Source organism: Festucalex cinctus, chromosome 12 (assembly GCF_051991245.1).
Source record: "Festucalex cinctus isolate MCC-2025b chromosome 12, RoL_Fcin_1.0, whole genome shotgun sequence".
Lineage (NCBI taxonomy): Eukaryota > Metazoa > Chordata > Actinopteri > Syngnathiformes > Syngnathidae > Festucalex > Festucalex cinctus.
Genome location: NC_135422.1, coordinates 22,215,039 through 22,233,897, shown reverse-complemented (window position 1 = coordinate 22,233,897; position 18,859 = coordinate 22,215,039). Strand labels below are relative to the sequence as shown.

The 18,859-nt window shown below is 39.4% G+C and overlaps 1 protein-coding gene and 1 long non-coding RNA gene across 10 annotated transcripts; one reads left to right on the top strand and one right to left on the bottom strand.

Moving 5' to 3' along the window:
* Positions 1–707: 707 nt before the first annotated feature.
* On the bottom strand, positions 708–18,766 carry LOC144031129 (uncharacterized). 6 transcript variants are annotated; one of them, XM_077537916.1, is made up of 9 exons: positions 7,143–10,485; positions 6,174–6,251; positions 5,265–5,312; positions 4,696–4,844; positions 4,523–4,567; positions 1,962–2,116; positions 1,793–1,857; positions 1,290–1,390; positions 708–1,078 (listed from the first exon to the last, which is right to left on the bottom strand). In XM_077537916.1, the coding sequence occupies exons 1-9, from the start codon at positions 7,190–7,192 to the stop codon at positions 900–902; spliced, it is 870 nt and encodes a 289-aa protein (XP_077394042.1). In that variant the 5' UTR covers positions 7,193–10,485; the 3' UTR covers positions 708–899. The 6 variants fall into 6 exon arrangements, with proteins under 6 accessions (XP_077394042.1, XP_077394038.1, XP_077394041.1 ...); XM_077537912.1 differs by having other exon boundaries at positions 4,696–5,312; positions 7,143–7,192; positions 7,269–10,485; XM_077537915.1 differs by lacking the exon at positions 7,143–10,485 and adding an exon at positions 18,550–18,766 and having other exon boundaries at positions 4,696–5,312.
* On the top strand, positions 9,327–12,947 carry LOC144031134 (uncharacterized). 4 transcript variants are annotated; one of them, XR_013287449.1, is made up of 8 exons: positions 9,327–9,388; positions 9,997–10,138; positions 10,264–10,341; positions 10,415–10,485; positions 10,600–10,651; positions 10,766–10,828; positions 11,307–11,461; positions 12,646–12,947. It is a non-coding gene; the product is annotated as an uncharacterized LOC144031134 (long non-coding RNA). The 4 variants fall into 4 exon arrangements; XR_013287448.1 differs by having other exon boundaries at positions 11,282–11,461; XR_013287451.1 differs by having other exon boundaries at positions 10,600–10,679.
* Positions 18,767–18,859: the final 93 nt, after the last annotated feature.

Genomic DNA, 18,859 nt, shown 5'->3' with positions numbered 1-18,859 from the left:
AGTCAGGTGGGGCTTAGGTATGTACAAAACACTTTTTTTTTTCTGTAGAAATGTACTGGGTGCGGCTTATAATCAGGTGCATCTTTTAGTCCGGAAATTACGGTAATAGTAGAATCATAATCCGGATGTTATAATAAACTAAATAGAGCAAGATATTTGAGTCCACAACGTTTGGTTGAGGTTTGAGAGCCATTAGGTTCCACCACCGGAACTTTTGGAGAACTTTTCAGGTTACCTAGGTAAAATTCAGTTTGCGCGTTTTTCCACCAACAAATAATAAATTCCTCAGGGGACATCCAAGTACTACCTCAGCAGCAGGGTGTTGCTGAGCCAGGCAGGAACTTTGAGGGGGCGTTGTTTTTACATTAGCTGGGCTCAATCAAACTCATTTGAATTAATTACCGAGAACTCTAAGACAGCTGGGAAGCACAACTCTAAATTCCCTGCTGAACTTTTACAACCAAGAACTCCCTTTACCCAGAACTCAAAGTTGCTGGGATTGTTGGTGGAAAAACACCTATTATTGTGAGCTTTTTATGCCTCCAAATGCGTTTTCAGCACCTGATTGTACATTTTAGGTGAATGCGTTACGATACACCGTCATACACCATCCCCATGTTGGACTGCATAAATCAAAACAAATTAAAGCGATACGATACTTATTTTTTTTCATGTTTTCATAATTCAGTAAAACAGTCTGGGCGTGACAGCAACAATACACAAAGCCTTTCCATATCTGGAACTGACAATTAAAATTTTGACTTTTGTGTAATTGTATAACCAAGGATAGCCACGTTTCAATTAAGACAAAAACAATCCAATGGGATTTAGACTGATCAAAATTACTTAAATAAACTGAAATAACTTAATGTATCTATAATTTACTAATGAACAACAATTCAATCTCTTCTCATTTTTTCATTTGAATTGAACTGTAGTAAAACAGGCTCCGCTGCGCTGTTTGTCAGTGATGAAAAACCTCCACCTCCCTGTCGTTGTGGTGCATGTTTCAAGTGTTGAGAGGCACAATGCCTTATGTAGCCCTCCGTTGCTGTAGCATCAAACTTCATGACGCCATCTGCACAAGTAGAAAAGACAATTCAAGTGAATGGCGGCAATCTGCAGTCATACACCATCCCCATGTTTGACTGCAAATATCAAAACAAATTCAAACTATATGTAGCACTTTTCATACATAAAATGCAACTCAAATATAGGTTGCCTAAATATTATAGTAAATGTTAAAGGTAGCTATGGTGCTTTCTTTTTTCAACATTAGTTGGCCTTACCTTGTATTGCTTTATAAACGTGAGTCTTCTCCAAAGGCTTCTTGCCCTTTTTCCCCTTCCCCTTCATATTAAATTTTGCCATCAGACCATTCGTGAAGAGCCTTAAAAAAATAAATGATACTTATAAATCAATGTCAGTGATATATTTAGAAACATTACACAGTTCATAAGCCGAGCTGGTCTATACAATTAGTCATAATAGATGAAAATTGTTGAAACAGTTCAGACATTATTTTATGCTACTACTAGAGAAGGATCAGAAACTCATAATGCAAATGTGTTTAATAAGTAGGGCTGCCACAAACGACTATTTTTTTTTCAGTTGACTAATCACCAGTAGTTGTGTATATATAGAAAAAACGTCAAATACATTTACATATAAATACATATAAACGACTCATCCCCTATACGTATTAATTTTCAACGGTTTTGATCGTCGACGTCGTCATGACTAATCGACTATTCTTGGCAGCCCCACTGAAAGGTAAAAACTACAAACGTACTTGTCAAGGATTTTGTTGACACAGTCCTTGGTATCTTTTCCCCCAATTCTTGCAAGTTGCAGCACCTGTTGGAAAACGTGCGTGACACTCTACAGAGTGGTGTAACGGTCTGAGAGCACTGCATTGTGTTATGACAAAGTCCATATATTTTTTTATTTCAAAAACCTACCAGGGCATCAAAGGCTTGCTTTTCACAGAGATGTTGCTCCTCTCTCTCAAAATCTTCCATGGTCTCCATGGTGTGAATGGCCGAAGGGGCAGGTTGTGTATGTTTAGACTCATTGCGAAGCTCACCCAGCAAATCTAAGACCTTCTTCTGATACACTGAAATAAATACACAAGTTGATGACAAAGGTTATCTTAGAATGGCAAGGTTATGGGCACCTTACAAAGGAGGAAACGTCACTCTCAATTCATTTCCTATGGAAGCAGGGCGACAAGGCGAGAATCGCCTCCCCCTGGCCGACGCGAGATTGTGCATGTGAAATTTAGCGCTCGTACACGTAGAGGTGGACGCCTGTGACGCGATTCTAGAAAGTTGAAAAATGTTCAACTTTTGTCGCTGTCGCCGGTGCCTGCAACCAATCAGCTAAAGTTTCGTTGATTAGCCAATTAACGAAGGGCACGCTACACAGTGGGCTATCCAGCAAAATGGAGGAGCTAATTTAATTTTAGCACTGTCCGACTATCAGTTTGTAAACATATTTTTGTAATCATTTTGAACCATACTTCACGTAATGGTTTCCGTCAACAAAAAGGCCGGTGCGTGGGAGTTTGTTGTTACAGGGTTAATTCACATGCGTCAAGATCCGGTCCTCGAGGGCCTGAGTCCTGCATTTTTTTCAGGGTTTCTTCTATTCCAACACACCTGATTCAATGATCACGATAATTATCAGCTTCCTGCAGAGCTTGCTGATGAGCTTAAATATGAATAAGCTGTGTTGAACATGGGAAACGTCTAAAACAGGGATGTCCAAACTTTTTCATTTGAGGGCCACATACAGAAAATCAGAAGGACGCAAGGGCCACATAATATTATGAAGAGAAGTTGTGTTTGGTCCTAAAAATTGTATAAAAAAAGTTATTTGTGCTTTTGCATATTTAGAAAAATGCTACAGTATATAAACCGATTTATTTTTAATATGGCAGTAGGGTTATTATAGTTTTGGAATTTTTCATTTTAGCTAGTTTTTATTAGTTTTCAGGGTGGTTCTGTTAGTTTTTATTTGTTTAGTTCTTTAAAAAAAAATGCTTAGTTTTAGTTTACCTTGTTAGTTTCAGTATTAGTATGTTTTGTTTTTGTTTTTTTGTTTTTAAAAAAATGTGTTTTACTTGTGCGCAATATTTAAAAAAGAAACACCATGGGAGCAACATCATCTGAAGGTGCTTTTCTATTGGCTGCTGCTCGAATACGTCACTTCTGTGTGACATACTTTTAAACATCATTATTCCGGTTAATACCAAAATAAATCTACTTAAAATCATATTTAAAATCATCCCCAAAGGCTAAGGCATTCAATTAATACCAAAGACTAAAACGATGGACATGTTTGCTATAATTATAGTTAGTTTTAGTTAGTTTTGTAAACCTAAAATGTAGTTTCAGATAGTTTTCGTTTTTTAAAAAGCCTTTTCGTTTTTATTTTATTTCAGTAACAATATTGTTTTTTGAATTTTATTTTTAGTTAACTAAAATAACCTTTAATGGCACCTGTTTTCGATACCCTCCATTCTTTCTTTGACCATCTCCAAACATATTTGTTTTGTTTATTTTATTTGAACCGAGTCAAATGCCGAGCCGCAAATGGCCCCCAGGCCGTTGTTTGGACACCACTGCTCTAAAACACGCATAACTCAGGCCCTCGAGGACCAGACTTTGACACCTCTGAGGTTAATTTGTCCGGGAAGTTTTCTTTACTGTTTTTGGAACAGTTAATGATAAGAATCCATCCATCCACCTTCTTAACCGCCAACTCCTCATAAGGGTCGCGGGGGTGCTGGAGCCTATCCCAGCCGACTTCAAGCAGTAGGAGGGGTACACTCTGAACTGGTTGCCTGGGAGGCGAACGTGCTAACCAGTCAGCCACCGTGCCGCCCAATAATAATAATAATAATAATAATAAAACTACATTCTGAAGTGACGCTTGTGAGGTTCAGGAAACGGACGGATGGATCTTCATACTGGAATTACATACTGTAGTGACAATAAATATGTTTAGATCTGTTGTAAACAAGAGAGCGACTTCTGTTGCTGCCGCTATCACGGCTGCTTATCACGTCCCGTGTGTTGTTTGACCTGAGAGGCGTTGAGTTACACGTACAGTATTTCGCTGTCATTTGTCGCCTCCCGTGTGTCGAGCCCATTAGATGGCTGGTTCACAATTATTGTAATCAGTGTCCGTGTTTGTCATCAATATGGTACATAGTGTTAAAGGTTAGTTATGACATAATAGAGCCCTTCACACCAGTAGCTACATTTAGATGAAACAAGAAAATCTGATCATAGTTTGATATCTAACCTAAGTTTATTATGATATCCATCCATGAGTCCATCCATCCATTTTCTTGACCGCTTATTCTTCACAAGGGTCGTGGGGGGTGCTGGAGCCTACCTCAGCTGGCTCTGGGTAGTAGGCGGGGTGCACCCTGGACCGGTTGCCAGCCAATTGCAGTATTATGATATCCAACATGTACAAATCAGAACAGCAATGCCAATAAATCAACACTTACCACCCCAAGGCAATGGGAATGTCCATTTTCCATCAGTTTCTGCATCTGTAACACGCAATGTTTGAGAAATTAAGAGAGGCCAAACTTTTCAAAAGAAAAGAAAAATAAAACAATCAGGAGTGCATCAGAAAAAAAAAAGTGAATTGCAAAGTGCTCTTAACCAAATAGCTTACCATGCTTTGGCCTGTGATACGGGGGGCTGGTCAGATCACTATGATGGGACCTGTCAGGCCTGGGTTGGCCAGTGTTCCTCAGAACATCACCATACTGTGACCTGGGCCTGCTGCTGCGCATTGAGCCCCCACTCTGCCTTGACCTGGACCTGGATCTGCCAGTGCGCCTTGAGCCCCCCCTCTGCTGTGACCTGGACCTGGATCTGCCAGTGCGCCTTGAGCCCTCACTCTGCCTTGACCTGGACCTGGATCTGCCAGTGCGCCTTGAGCCCCCACTCTGCCTTGACCTGGATCTGCCAGTGCGCCTTGAGCCCCCACTCTGCTGTGACCTGGACCTGGATCTGCCAGTGTGCCTTGAGCCCGCACTCTGCTGTGACCTGGACCTGGATCTGCCAGTGCACTTTGAGCCCCCCCTCTGCTGTGACCTGGACCTGGATCTGCCAGTGCGCCTAGAGTCCCCACTCTGCTGTGACCTGGACCTGGATCTGCCAGTGCGTCTTGAGGCCCCACTCTGCTTTGACCTGGATCTGCCAGTGTGCCTTGAGCCCCCCCTCTGGTGTGACCTGGACCTGGATCTGCCAGTGCGCCTTGAGCCCCCACTCTGCCGTGACCTGGATCTGTAAGTGGGCACATTGCTGTGTCTGAACCTGCTGGACCCAGGACTTAAAATACTGCGGCACAGTGCCGGATTTCTGGCATTTCATATTTCTGGATAAGACCCGTCCTATAGATCCTTCTAGTGTGACATCACGTTTTAGTAGGCGCCTTGCGGTGGAGGGCAGGGTGTCAATGGGAGTGAATTAGAAAACAATCAATGTGACCTAGAAAGTAGGTCAAACAGTTGATAAATCAGCGACCAATGCTATGGTGAACTTGTGCGTGGCCTACGATGCTCTAATGGCGCAAAGAGAGATGATATCATTATTTCGGCTGCCGGCAGTGATTCTAAACCAGGCGGAAGACTGAGGAGTGAAAGACGACCACAGTGGCTAGAGCGAAACTATGACACAACTAATTTGCACCCACAAAAAGTACGAGGATATGCTCGGATAATTTTATATCAGGTAGTTTTTCTCTTTTTCATATACAGTGGGTCATAACATTAATCTCTGTAAATTTCAGACAGACGTGATGAATGTGCCATGGTCTGTGTTTTGGTTTAGTTTATGGGTCATGTTTTTCTTGTGTGTCTCCTTTTGTCAATGTCTCGTCAAGTTTGTTCATGCCCTCCTTTACTTGTTGCCTAATCAGCTCCCCAAGCCACTTGTGTCTTGCCCAGGTGTCTCTTGTTGATTTGTTACCATGTGTATTTAGTTCCTTGCTTTCGTTTAGTCCTTGTCGAGTCTTTGTTGCTGTCACACCCATGCCATGCCCTGTTGTCCTCGTGTTGCTGTGTTTCTGGTTGCTTTAATTTGTTTTTGGACATTTGTTAATTTTGTTATTTTTGCCAAGTATCTTTTTTTTGCCTTTTTACTCACGTAAATCCACTTTTTGACTGCATCGCTGCCTTGCTGTTGCTGCTTCCTTCATTTGGGTCCTCCATCCTACACCCCAACCTGACAGAATGTGCCATATAGTATCTTTAGTTAAACAATCATTCATACTTGTTTTTGCATAAGTATTCAAGTAATTTTGAACAAAAAGTTAACGATTTAGCACGACTACCATAACACTTTAACTCAGGCTTGATCTCTGCTGAGGAATGTGTTTGAAACGTGCGGTCTGTTTGTTAGGAGCTAGCAAGCTAAGATAGCTTGGAGACTTCGATACACAGCAAGACTATTATATCCGGACACAAACGATTTCATGAATGATAATTTACACCATGAAAGTAGTGATCGACGTGCGGTCTGTTTGTTAGCAGCTAGCAAGCTAAGATAGCTTGGAGACTTCGATACACAGCAAGACTATTATATCCGGACACAAACGATTTAATGAATGATAATTTACACCATGAAAGTAGTGATCGACGTGCGGTCTGTTTGTTAGCAGCTAGCAAGCTAAGATAGCTTGGAGACTTCGATATACAGCAAGACTATTATATCCGGACACAAACGATTTAATGAATGACATTTACACCATGAAAGTAGTGATCGACTACTGTTTCAATCAAAAACATACCGTAGCTTCCACTTAGTTTGTCTTCCAACCAACTCCCCCTTTTTTCTTTTTTCTTTTTAAAAATATATAATATATATATTGAGTATAAAGCAGATGACAATGGTCACTGGCTGACTGCTGTGTTAAAAGTTGATAACGTATACATAATTCTAACGAATGTCTATGGCTATCATAATACCACCCAGAATAAGAGTTTCTTGCAGGAAATTGTTGCTTGTGTCTCAATACAGTTATACCACACAGATCTGATATTGTTTGGAGGAGATTTTAATATAGCACCTGACGATTACCTAGACAGATATCCAACAAAATTCACGGATACTCACTTTAATTCCACCTTGCTTGAATTTTGTAATTCGTTTTCATTGATTGACATCTGGAGGTCAAAAAGTCCTAATGTTAGACAGTACTCTTGGATAAAACCTAATGGAGCAATAAGATCAAGAATTTACTTATGGTTAGCTGCCCCAGAATTGGTCTCCCACACCTCAGAGGTAACTTTATCCACTGCACCCTTAACTGATCATTGTCTATTGTCTGTTAAACTAAAACCAAATATTACATCTAATAAGAGAAATGTTTATTGGAAATTAAATGCAGATTTGCTGAACAGCCAGGTCTATTGTGATGTGATTAAGGATTTAATTTTGGAAATTAAATATGATGTAACTATTGGTAGCTATTGTTGTAGATGGGAATTTTTTAAATTTAAGGTCAGGCAGGTCTCAATACAATTTGGAAAGGAGAGAAGTAGGGTCATAACCCAGATAGCAAAAGATGTTTATTCAACGTTGAATTAGGGTTAAAATGGATGATTTTTGGTTACGGTTGAAGATTGATTGGTCAATCAACATTGATTCAACAGCATTATGTTAACATTGAAGTTTGTGTTTAAAAGATAACATTGAATCAACGTTGTATTTTGGTTGAATTAAAACGTTTGAAAGGTCAATGTTTAATTAACGTTGAATCTATGTTTGCCCTTCTCGTTTTTTTTTTCCTTCAGCTGAGAAATTGACTAGGAGAGGGGGAGGGGAAGTATTCTGGGGACAGGTGTGTGGGTGGGGGGTGTTAGAGTCTTTAAACATTTATAATAAATATAAAACATAAAGCTAACTACTTTGCGGATTTCATTTATTGCGGGTATTTTTTGGTACCTAACCCCAGCGGAAAACGAGGGAACACTGTATTTGCAAAACTTGTAAATTATTTGAATGTACTCGAAACACCTGGCATTTCCACCAAATAAACTGTACACGTTAGAGTTTCTAGTTTGTGCATTTCAGCCCAGTCATCAAAAATATGTGCCCACATCCGGCATAAGTCCGGCACAGGTGGCATTCAGTCGACACTGGCATAAGGCATGTGGGCCGAACATGGCCCAGGAGCAGCAAAGGTGGCACTGGCTTGACTCTGGCAAACAGGATGTGGGCCAGTTGCTGTGTGACGCATCTGGCCCAGCTATCAATTTACAACTCTGGGCCACATATGTATAGCCAGTCTTGTCCCACTCTTAAATGCAGTTTCAGATTTATTTATTTTTTCTACACACATTTTTTTACACATACTTATTTGCATAACAGATGTTAAGAAGAATTTTAATACATCATCACACAGACATTTCAATATGTTTCTGGTCAAACAATCAAAGTTTGTGTGTGAATTCTGTGAACGAACTTTCATGAAGCTTCCAGAGAGAAGTTCTTCGAACGTGCGTTCACCATTTCTTTGTAGCGATTCAAGGGTAAGTATTTAATTTTCCTATGTTTTACATTTGATATTTTATGGCTTCATATTGACACAACTACTGAATTGACTTCACAGACATTGGTGTGTGCGTGCGTGCGTTTGTGGTTATCTAAATTTTCCCGTTAATAGTTTCAATGCCATAATATTTAGTTAGGTGCACTCACTGGCTGATCAGAGAAAATCTCATTTTATCTGACCAGTTTTGTTTCAACCTGCAACGCATAAACTTTAAGTCTAACAATTCTAAAATAAAAACAACTCTGAATATTCATATGAAAGAGATAATTATTTACATTTAGTGGAAATCTGATTCAGAGGTAAAGCTTTTAGGGGGCAATATTGTAATGAAGCTATTTTATTGAGACGCAACTCTGCGAGTATAATCATATAAAAAGGTACCAAATTATCACTAGCACCAAATATTACATTGTTCTGGGATAATATTCAGCTTGTATTGTAAAATATGCAGAGCTTGAATTATGTATTTTTTATAGTGCTGTGTGATATGTACATTGTGTGCATAATATTATATTAAAAAAATACAAAAGAGGAATGACTTATGCGTTACACACATTTCCCAGGTTATGTTTTAAAAATCTATTATATATCTCATACAATTTTAATTTCATCGAGTTGATTTAAATATCTACTGTACTTTCTAACGTTATTGGATCGCTGTTCCACAGTACGCCACTAGATGGCGGGACATGCTACTAACCAGACTGACACACACAGTCATACACAGCGTAGAAGAAGAAGAATTTCAAATTGCCGACAGTCGTGCTAAGAGCGGGAATCCAAACGTCGACGTTCTGTGTTTCAGGTCGGTAAAAGTTACATTAAATAAAACAAATATGTATCACCATGTCCATTGTCAGTTGGGTCGCTAAGCATATTTGGTCTTTAGAGGTGGTTTTAGTGAAGAAATTGTTTCGAATGATCCTAAACGTTGAAGCTAAGTTGCTAATTCCGACGGCCTCTTAACAATGAGTTACTACAAGCCTATCTGTGTGCTATGTTGCTGATATGCTAGTAAGCTAACGAACTGCACTGAAGCGCTACAGGAGCGTTTACATGAAGAATGTATCTTTTTTCAGTCGTTTTTAACAGGCTGGTTTAACAGTTGAAGATAGAACATTGAATAGCGTTTTCTTTTAGGTTTAGTTTTTAAAGTAAATTAAGTCCACTTGTATAGTAATGTAAGGTTTATCTGTAATTTGTTTAACTTCTGTATATAACTTAATTCATCACGAAATCTAGTCGAATCATGCTTCAGGATATTTATTTGTTGAGGGAAGTAAAAGTATTTTTTTAGTAATTACTAATTATTGAGCCTATAATGAACAAATTTTTTTCACACTGTAATAAAACAAAGGTGTAAATGTTGTACTTTGTTGCTTTTAATATCATTTGTTGTCTGTTGATGTACAGGTTACTTGTGCTGTTTTGACGAGTCACATGGCGTACAGGTGGTGCCAGCGTCTTCGAAACCAGATGGCTAATTAGTAATTTACTACTTATTCAAACTAAGAAGGCATGTTGTACCTTGGCCAGAGCTTGGTGAACCTCTTTGGTAAGTAAACAAGTGAACAAACACTCAAAATATTCATTTCTAAGAATCTGAAGAAAGCTTAGGTGAACTACCTTTCACCACATCCAAATGTTGAAATTAGTGACAGAGAATATAACTTGGCACAGGTTTAATGGGGAAGGAGAACATGCAGAGGTCTGTCTTACCTATAAGGAGGAAGAGGGCAAAGTGCAAATTTTTTTAAGGTAATGTTGGTATGTTTTCAGAATTCATAATATAAGATAACATAATAATTAATAGAATATCGGTTGTGCTCAGGTTTCAGGCTCTGAGTGTTTCTTCAAAATGTTCTGTCCACAAAATCCATTCTGAGGAGTAGCGCAAGACAGGTAAATGATTCTGCGCAGTGTACTACATGATTGTGATGATATTATTGCGGTAACACATTGCTGACTTGTACAGTAAGTTTGAAACTTACATGCTGTGTTGTTGATATTGTTTAGGTGCACAACTCACTTTTTCAAGACTACAAACACAATTACAGCTCTACAACAGGTACCTAGACCCATTGTTAATTTAACTTGTGAGTAATAATAACTACTATGATTATGAAAGAACACAATCACATTGTGAAAAAAAATGTTGAACAGGGTCTTCTGTTTGTTTCAGGCAACCCTTTTTGCGGTGCTTGGGGACCAACCGGAAGAAAGGGAAATACTGTATTCGTAGTTGGTAAGTTTTTCAAAGGTCACTGTTGTAGAACCAAATCATCATAAATCTTAGCACACTTTTTTTATTTTATTTTTATTTTTTTACCAATTTGTAAGGCATAATTATGGAGGACGAAAACTGCCAAAATTCAAAATAAATAAATGCCTAAATAAATAAATGACTAAATAAATAAGTAAATTACTAAAAGTGAAAGTAAAAACGGATGAAAAATATACAATTCAAAAATGAAATACAAATGTATTATTTTTATTTTCAGTTTTAGTCATTTAGTTATTTAGTTAGTCATCTGGGGGGTGGAGAGGGGGTGATGTATATGAATATTGCAAAATTTAGTAAAGGTTATGTAATTTACTTAAAATAATAAGTAAAATCTTCAGGCATCGGGAGAATTCTATCAACAAAAGTTGAGTGCAAAAATTAAATTAATAATAATAATAATGTCGTCTCTCATAGATTAATCACCTGGCCGTCGTTGAAGGCACCAATTCGGACAACCTAATCAGACGGATGATGGCAACTGTGATGACAAATGCCCTGGGCTGTTAAATGAATACAACTGGGCAGGGAAGCAAGACAAGTGTTGCATTGGCAAGAAGGCATTCAAGGAGACAGTGATGCAAGACTGTATGTTTGGTGAGTTATCGCCTATGTAAACTACTTATTACAACACAGAGTTGTTTTTGAGCAGAATGTTCTGAGCTGCTTTCTTTTGTTGTGTAAAATCACTCCACCTGGGGTATGGAGTCAGAATCCTTCCAATACCCGAAACCTCGTAATAAGGGTTTGACTCTCCGAAAACATTTTTGTATAACTGAAAAATTGTTTTGAATTGTCCAAAAATATTTTTGAATGACTGAAAATTCCCAGAAAAAGCTTTAAAAAAAACACTAAGAAAAGACACATTTTAAAAGTGCGGCTCCACATAGACATTATTTATCTATTAATTAGAGAATGGTCAATTCCGAAATCAATGAAAAAACAAACAAAAAAAAACATCATTGATACTTCACAAAAACAGCAATTAGTATATGTATCTTTGTCTTTTCATTAATATATTGCAGTCAAGATGGACTCCATCAGGCCAGGGCTCTACACTAACTTTTCCACTACTAGCACTGGTGCGAGTAACATTTTTGGTTGCTCGCACAGCACAGGATTTAGTCGCACCATTATTTGTGGAGGTGCAGCATGACCTGGCTTAGGCATACGCAACTCGATATATTTGCAAAATATTTTATTGGAACACGAGGTTTGCCTGCAACAGCAGTGGCTATCAAAACAAGTCAATCATTTCTAATAAATTATGTCAACATTATTTTCTTTAGCTCAGTAAAAATCAGTATTTTTTTTTTCTTCACCGCTACTCCCCTTACCTTTTCATCTTTATGCTGTCCTCGCTCCGAAGCTTCTAAATTTCACCAGCTAGACAGCGAGTTATCGACGTTCCAAATAACCAGACTTCATTTTCCTTTTGTGCTATTAATTTGAACAATGGCCTCTGACCATTACCCTCTTTAAGTCGTCGTAAAACTAGAAAATAAAATAAACAATGTACCTAACTATACACGACACACTTTCATGCTAGTAGCTAGTTACATTGCACATTCAACATTCTGTAATTGTCCTAATTAACTAAAATAAATCTACAGTGGTTTTTATATTGACATCGCATGTATTTACCAACATTGTCAAATTCAACAAAAAAGTGTTACTTAATACTTACTGATAGTTACTGTAACAACAGAACAGCTTTTTTTCTAAAACAATAAATTGTATTGGATACTAACTCTCTTCTCTTTTGTAATCTTGTCTTTCAGTTGCTGCTCGACAGCTTGACCGTACACTGACTCAGCAGGACTTTGGTGTTACTGTTAAGCATTGGCTGCGTTTTGCTCATGAGCGTAACGGTGGCATCCCAAGCAATGCTAGTGCCTTGGACGCAACTGCGAACGCAAGTCAAATTTAGTGTGTCTTTTTATGGACTGACGTACAGTCAAAGTGAAATGGTTACCGCTTTATACACTGATGTTCCTACAGTTCATTTCATGTTTATTTCATTCCTTTGTCAAGAAAAAGAATAATACAATAAAAACAAACATTATTTGAGGCAGAAACCAAACGGGTGTTATTTTCTTTGCCTCCATTCTCCCCAGAATTCAGTTACAAAGTACTGTGTTTTGATTTCTAATAAATGTTTGAATATTAAACATATTTTCTGTCCTAAGATTTTCATACATATGGGGAAGTATGGTTAGGGAAATCAACAAGCTAATAATACATCCAAGTAAGTTGTAAGACATCTGCAGAAACACTAGGTGAAAAACATACGGTAACTTTTTTTCTTCTAGTGGACTAGCCCAATATTTTTTGTTAGTTTAAAAAAGTAGTTCTATATTAATGTGCATGATAATAGTAATAATAATAATGTACATTTAGATGTAAATTCCAATGTAAATGATGATTAACTTAAAACATTTATTCCTCACATTAATTCACTATAAAAATGCATGTAGGTTCTGATTTAGATGATAGTTGAAACGACATTGATATTGTGTGATATATGGTTACAAAGCAAACGTTGACTCAACATTTTATCAACCTTGCACTTTCTGTATAATTTAAATGTTAGAATTCAATGTAAAATCAACCAAAGATACATGTAGATTCTGATTTAGATGATGGTTGAAACGACATTGATATTGTGTGATTTATGGTTGAAAAGCAAACGTTGACTCAACATTTTATCAACCCTGCGCTTTCTGTTTAATTTAAACGTTAGAATTCAATGTAAAATCAACCAAAGATGCATGTAGATTCTCATTTAGATTATGGTTGAAAGGACATTGATATTGAGTGATATATGGTTGGAAAGCAAACGTTGACTCAACATTTTATCAACCTTGCGCTTTCTGTATAATTTAAACGTTAGATCTCAACGTAGATTCAACACTTAAGCCGAACTATATTTCAACGTTGATTCAACCACATTTTGCTATCTGGGAAGGGAGCAAGAATGTAAATTAATTCAAGAATTGGATGACTATTGCAAGTAAACTATCATGTCGGATTCAGACAAGGCGTCCTTCATAAATCTGAAATCTAAATTGGATGAAGTAAGTTCTAGGAGAGCCAGGGGAGCCTTCATCAGATCACGAGCCAAATGGATTGAAGAAGGTGAACGTAACACGGCATACTTTTGTGATCTAGAAAAGAGGAGACAAGAAAGGAACCTTATCAACACTCTCGTGATCAACGATGTCGAATGCATGCACTCTAAAACTATTTCTGATGAGGTCTACTGGTTTTATAAGGAGCTTTATACACCAACATCTGGAGACAGAGACTTGTCTCTTTTGAACAGTATCAAGCATAATCTTCCAACCGTCAGCCTGGACTTTAAGAACATTTGTGACTCTGACATTGAATTGTTTGAGCTTGATACAGCTGTTAAACACCTCTCTTTAGGGAAATCTCCGGGACAGGATGGTCTATCGGCAGTTTTCTATAAACACTTTTGGATGATATAAAAGACCTTTTCTTTTTTGCCATACAAGAGTGTATTAGGAACAAATCTTTGATGACCACCATGAAACAAGGTCTTATTTCGTTGATCCCTAAAAGTGGCAAAGATAAAACATTCTTAAACAACTTAAGGCCAGTAACCTTACTCAATGTCGATTACAAATTGTTAGCTCATGTTGTGGCTAACAGGCTGAAAAACGGTCTCTCACAAATTATAAGTGAATCTCAATCGGGTTTTCTTGAGGGCGCTCTATACACAACAACATCAGATTAGTTTTAGACCTAATAGATTATCGAGAAAAAATTGAAGATAATGGTTTCATTTTCTTCTTGGATTTTTGTAAGGCATTTGATCGGGTTGAGCATTCTTTTATGCTGGACGTGTTACATTATTTTGGTTTTGGGTCTCCCTTCTGTCATTTAATTCAAATGATGTATAGTGACATTAATAGTTATGTCCTGCTTCCTTTTGGCACATGTAAACATTTCAATGTACAAAGAGGTATTCGTCAAGGGTGTCTGGTGTCACCCTTGCTGTTCATCATGGTGGCCGAAATTCTCAGCATTATGATTAAGAATTGTGAAGACATTAAATATGTTGGGCTACACACTAGCTATAAGTCAACTTGCAGATGATACCACCCTGTTCCTTAAAAACGAGACGCAAATTCCTATTGCTCTTCAGGTGATCAGCCGCTTCTCAAAAGCCTCTGGCATTCACTTAAATATTGATAAGTGGGAATTAATGCCTATTCATGACCACCCCCAAATTTCACTGTATGGTATACCTGTAAAAAAAAAAAAAAAAAAAAAGTCAAATATTTAGGAATTACTATTTCAAAAAATCCAGACGATCTAGTTAAATATAATTTTGATAATATGATAAAGAAGAGTACGTAAAGGTATTTTAAATATATGCAAAGGGACCTCTGCATATTTGGTAGGCTTTTGCTGTCTAAAATGGAGGGACTCTCAAGAATTATTTACCCTGCATACTCCCTTCAAGTTCCACAGAATGTTGTTAGAAAAGTCAGTCAAAATAATTTCTATTTCATTTGGAAAAATAGACATCATTACATAAGGAAAAATGATGTTGTCAGATCTTTGGAGTAAGGTGGTCTGAATGCTATTAATTTTGATCCAATGAACGGTGTTCTAAAATTAAAATGGTTACAAAATTTTATTGGTCATATGGATACAGTGTGGTTTAACCTCCCCTCCAAAATTTTCTCTGCAGTAGGTGGCATCCAATTCCTTTTAAAATGTGATATTGATTTATCCAAATTGCCCATAAAATTGTCCAAATTTCATGAACAAGTCCTACAATACTGGAAATTAATATACAATCAGAATTTTACACCCCATAATACTCCATTATGGAACAACAGATATATCCTCATAAAGATAAAATCATTCTATTTCAAAAAATGGGCCGATCATGGCATATGGTCAGTTCTACACTTAATGGATGACAGAGGGAATTTACTTAGCTTTGATGCTTTCCAGCATAAATACAATATAGCTTGCTCAGTCCAACTATTTTCTGATGTTATTAATGCAATTCCGCAAGCTCTAATATGTACTGTATTTTGAAAGGCTCGCTGATATACTCGCATACGGTTCCTTGTGTGCGCTCTTTACCTGTCCAAACTTGTCTCTTTGTGGACAAAAAATGTAATAACAAACTGCTTAGAGGAATATTAACTAATAAATGTTTCCCTTTATGGAAAAATTTACAAATTCTAATGTTAAATCAATTAGATGCCAATACATAAGTTTCCCCATTCCACCTAAAGCTAAAGAAGTACAATTTAAAAATATTAACAATATCTATCCCTGTAAGGAATTTTTGCATTCTAAATTTAACATTGAGGACAATAAATGTACCTTTTGTATCAGTAACACTGAAACAGACGAACATTTGTTTTTCACTTGTATCTTTACAAAGCTTTTTTGGGACAGCTTCTGTGTATGGGCTGTTACTAACAATTTGGGTATTGCGTCGTTAAATTACATCCATCCATCCATCTTCCTCCGCTTATCCGAGGTCGGGTCACGGGGGCAGCAGCTTTAGGAGGGAAACCCAGACTTCCCTCTCCCCAGCCACTTCAACCAGCTCCTCCGGCGGGATCCCAAGGCGTTCCCAGGCCAGCCGAGAGACATAGTCTCTCCAGCGTGTTCTGGGTCGTCCCCGGGGCCTCCCGCCGGTGGGACATGCCCGGAACACCTCCCCAGGGAGGCGTCCAGGAGGCATCCGAAGCAGATGCCCGAGCCACCTCAGCTGGCTCCTCTCAACGCGGAGGAGCAGCGGCTCTACTCTGAGTCCCTCCCGGATGACTGAGCTTCTCACCCTATCTCTAAGGGAGAGCCCGGACACCCTGCGGAGGAAACTCATTTCGGCCGCTTGTATCCGGGATCTCGTTCTTTCGGTCACGACCTACAGCTCGTGACCATAGGTGAGGGTTGGAACGTAGATCGACCGGTAAATCGAGAGCTTTGCCTTCTGGCTCAGCTCCTTCTTCACCACGACGGACCGAAACAGAGTCCGCATTACTGCAGACGCTGCACCGATCTGCCAGTGTCGATCTCTCGCTCGATCCTACCCTCACTCGTGAACAAGACCCCAAGATACTTGAACTCCTCTACTTGGGGCAGGACCTCATCCCGGAGAGGACACGCCACCCTTTTCCGACTGAGGACCATGGTCTCGGATTTGGAGTTGCTGATCTTCATCCCAACCGCTTCACACTCGGCTGCGAACCGCTCCAGTGAGAGTTGGAGATCCCGGCCTGATGCAGCCAATAGCACCGCATCATCTGCAAAAAGCAGAGATGCAATGCTGAGGTCACCAAACCGGAACCCCTCAACGCCTTGGCTGCGCCTAGAAATTCTGTCCATAAAAATTAGGAACAGAATCGGTGACAAAGGGCAGCCTTGGTGGAGTCCAACCCTCACTGGAAACGAATCCGACTTACTGCCGGCAATGCGGACCAGACTCTGGCAACGGTCGTACAGGGACCGAACAGCCCTTATCAGGGGGCCCGGTACCCCGTACTCCCAAAGCACCCCCCACAGGATTCCCCGAGGGACACGGTCGAACGCCTTCTCCAAATCCACAAAACACATGTGGACTGGTTGGGCGAACTCCCACGCACCCTCGAGGATCCTGCTGAGGGTGTAGAGCTGGTCCACTGTTCCACGGCCAGGACGAAAACCACACTGCTCCTCCTGAATCCGAGATTCGACTTCCCAACGGACCCTCCTCTCCAGCACCCCTGAATAGACCTTACCAGGGAGGCTGAGGAGTGTGATCCCTCTGTAGTTGGAACACACCCTCCGGTCCCCCTTCTTAAAAAGGGGGACCACCACCCCGGTCTGCCAATCCAGAGGCACTGTCCCCGATGTCCACGCGATGCTGTAGAGGCGTGTCAACCATGACAGCCCCACAACATCCAGAGCCTTTAGGAACTCCGGGCGGATCTCATCTACCCCCGGGGCCCTGCCACCGAGGAGCTTTCCAACCACCTCAGTGACTTCGACCCCAGAGATAGGAGAGCCCACCCCAGAGTCCCCAGACTCTACTTCCTCAAAGGAAGACGTGTCGGTGGAATTGAGGAGGTCTTCGAAGTATCCCCCCCACCGATTCACGACGTCCCGTGTTGAGGTCAGCAGCACCCCATCGCCACTATACACAGTGTTAATGGTGCACTGCTGCGCTGCGCTCTCCAGCACACCCTCCAAGGACTCCAAAAAGGGTGGGTACTCTGAACTGCTGTTTGGTGCATATGCACAAACAACAGTCAGGACCCGTCCCCCGTTAAATTACATGGATATTAAATTTGGAGTAATAATGGATAATAAGATGAAACAATTTACTTTGAATAACTTGACTGTTATGGCAAAGTTTTTCATTCATAAATGCAAATTTGGACATACTAAGCCAACTTTTGTTGTTTTTCTAAAGGAACTTCTTTCTTTTAAAGATTCGTTACAATGCTGTAATTCTAAAAAGGCTGTATCGCTTTATAATGACATGATGACTTTTTCTTTTGACCCCATTGTTCTATGATGTGTCTATGTTGTTGGTTTTTCACTTTTCTGTTTTTGAGATCGCTCAGATGTATATTTCAATATTTCTGAAAGCCTGTAAGCTTCATTTGTTTATAAATAAATGATTTAAGAAAAAAAAAAAAAATTACCGGATCAATTTGAATGGCGGAGATTAGTGGTGACAGTCTTTGCGTAACTGTACATTAAAGCTTGCAAGTCAACTTCCCCGATGTCAGTAAGCCACACGCTATGCATGTTAATAAAAAAAACAGCAACTTTCCAACGGTTGAAACGTTTCTATCAGAGCAGAGTCCATTGTATCCAATTAATTTCAATGACCGTTAGGTAGCCTACCCAAAATGCACCACGCCGCTACCCATAATGCACCTTGAATTAGAGACGCGCACTTCGTTTATTGCGCATGCGGGTCACCGATCACGCAGGGGTCACCGATCGCGT

Excerpts from the sequence above, each read along its gene's own strand:
- LOC144031129 (XM_077537911.1), bottom strand. The coding sequence starts at position 7,192 with ATGTCAATCAATGAAAACGAATTACAAAATTCAAGCAAGGTGGAATTA. Across the intron at positions 6,252-7,142 it reads TCAAGCAAGGTGGAATTAAA|GTTGGGGTGTAGGATGGAGG; the intron begins GTGAGTATCCGT and ends ACATTCTGTCAG. Across the intron at positions 1,858-1,961 it reads AGCAAGCCTTTGATGCCCTG|GTGCTGCAACTTGCAAGAAT; the intron begins GTAGGTTTTTGA and ends GTTTTCCAACAG.